At 34.5% G+C, this 2,119-nt stretch overlaps 1 protein-coding gene across 2 annotated transcripts; it reads left to right on the top strand.

Annotated features, from left to right (window-relative positions):
* Window positions 1–210: 210 nt before the first annotated feature.
* LOC136231971 (WRKY transcription factor 28-like) lies at window positions 211–1,886 on the top strand. 2 transcript variants are annotated; one of them, XM_066021009.1, is made up of 3 exons: window positions 211–743; window positions 843–986; window positions 1,361–1,886. In XM_066021009.1, the coding sequence occupies exons 1-3, from the start codon at window positions 370–372 to the stop codon at window positions 1,707–1,709; spliced, it is 867 nt and encodes a 288-aa protein (XP_065877081.1). In that variant the 5' UTR covers window positions 211–369; the 3' UTR covers window positions 1,710–1,886. The 2 variants fall into 2 exon arrangements, with proteins under 2 accessions (XP_065877081.1, XP_065877079.1); XM_066021007.1 differs by having other exon boundaries at window positions 216–743; window positions 1,349–1,886.
* Window positions 1,887–2,119: the final 233 nt, after the last annotated feature.

Genomic DNA, 2,119 nt, shown 5'->3' with positions numbered 1-2,119 from the left:
ATCTAAAATCGTCCAACGATAAGATAAAATATAAAACAGAATCTTAAATTTAGATTAGAGGATTAAATGGAGAGTAAGTAGTACTCTCTAGGTAGGATAAAAAGATGAAATTATGTTTCCACATTGAATGGCACTTTTTAGTCTTGTAAACGGAAGTTGTTTTTGTCAACTCCTTCCCTTCTTTACAAAAAGTGGTACTATTAGCTTTTCTCTTCCAAACCCAAGACCCAAAAAGCCTAATTTTCTCCTATTATATAAACATAAATATACATACATAAATGAACCAAAGAGTCTATCACAAAACCAAGACCTAAACTCCTATTTCTCTTCTATTACTTCTTCTTAACATCTTCTTCTTCTTCATCTTCCATGTCTGATGAACACAGAGACCTTTATTACCATGACTCACAAGGGTTTGATCCTTGTAATAATTCATACATGAGTTTCACCGATTGTCTCCATGGTTCTATGGACTATAATTCTCTTGCAAAAGCCTTGGGTATGTCTCCTTCTTCATCTCAAGTCTTTTCCTCCATAGAACAACAACCCAGTCCTCATAAGGGTATAGAAATTGGGGATTTTGGTGAGAATCTGAATCCTGTTACTCCAAATTCTTCTGTTTCTTTCTCTTCAAGTGAGGCTGGTGGAGAAGAAGATTCTGGAAAACTAACCAAGAAAGATCATAGCAGCAGCACCCTTAATCCAAAAGGGTCTGAAGATGGAGGAGAATCATCCAAGAAAGAGTAAGCCAATCAACCCTTTCTTCTTATCACTTATTGCATATAATTGTTACTAATTTCACTCTTTTAATTAACATTGGTGTAATCATTTTTTGATCACAGGGGAAAGGGGAAGAAGAAAGGAGAAAAAAGGCAAAGAGAGCCAAGGTTTGCTTTCATGACAAAGAGTGAAGTTGATCATCTAGAAGATGGATACAGATGGAGAAAATATGGGCAGAAAGCTGTTAAGAATAGTCCTTATCCAAGGTAATTTTACATACCCTCTTTCTTTCTTGCACTTAAAGTTTCTATCTTTACATGAATATGAACCCTCACCTCACCACACCACTAGCTAGGTCTCTCAAATTCAATTCTATTCCACCCGATTTACTAGAACAATTTGGGTTACTGCATCCTTTAAATGTGAACCCCTTTATGGAAAGCAATATTGAGTGTAAAATTTAGCCTAAAAGTGAAGAAAAGAACAAATTGAATAGAACAAAGTTAAAATTGTAACCTAGTTTAGTTTAAACTTATGTTAGTTTGCGTTGTGTTGTTGTCAACTGAACTAAAATAGCTTAAAATCAAAAGATGAGACATATGTTCACATACACCAAACTTATGTGCAGGAGTTATTACAGGTGCACAACACAGAAATGCACAGTGAAGAAGAGAGTAGAGAGATCATTTGAAGATCCATCAGTAGTAATAACAACATATGAAGGGCAACATAACCATCCAATTCCAGCTACTCTCAGAGGAAATGCTGCTGCTATGTTAACTCATTCAATGCTTACACCATCTTCTAGGCCTAATTTTCCTCATGATTTTTTGCTTCAAATGCCTCAAATTGGTGCATCCTCAGCAGCAGCTTCGCTTTATCAGCAGAATTTTAGTAACCAAAATCAGTATCATCATCAACTTCAAGTTCCTGATTATGGACTTTTACAAGATGTAGTTCCTTCCATGTTCTTTAAACAGGAGCCATGAAGTTTAAGTCCATCTTTCTTAATTTCCCTTATTAATGTACATATATACATATAGAGAGATAATTATATGTATGTTTCTGACTTTTTAGCTAGGTCATAAAACACACCTTTTCTTGATCTTGGATGAGTTGCAGAAGATGAATTGTTTTGGAATCCAAGAAGATGAGTTTTAGTGTTTTTTCAAAGACCTAGAATTGAATTTGCAATTTGCATGTGCTTCTTTTAGTACTATAAATGCAAATCTCATTGGATGTTTTTAATTAATATTATATGAAAATGTGATCCTTCATGGGATTTTTTTTCCCTTTCATTGTTTGTATGGATTTTTCCTTTTAATTTTGGTTACAAATGGAAGAGTGTCTCTCGTAATATACGAGGGTGTTTAGTTGCTACGTTTCCTCCTCCTGTTTC

The sequence above is a fragment of the Euphorbia lathyris genome, chromosome 6, assembly GCF_963576675.1.
Source record: "Euphorbia lathyris chromosome 6, ddEupLath1.1, whole genome shotgun sequence".
Lineage (NCBI taxonomy): Eukaryota > Viridiplantae > Streptophyta > Magnoliopsida > Malpighiales > Euphorbiaceae > Euphorbia > Euphorbia lathyris.
This window is presented reverse-complemented; position numbering and strand designations above follow the sequence as displayed.

Coding starts and splice junctions, on each gene's coding strand:
- LOC136231971 (XM_066021007.1), top strand. CDS start 370: ATGTCTGATGAACACAGAGACCTTTATTACCATGACTCACAAGGGTTT. Junction 744..842: donor GGAGAATCATCCAAGAAAGA/GTAAGCCAATCA, acceptor TTTTGATCACAG/GGGAAAGGGGAAGAAGAAAG. Junction 987..1,348: donor AAGAATAGTCCTTATCCAAG/GTAATTTTACAT, acceptor ACTTATGTGCAG/GAGTTATTACAGGTGCACAA.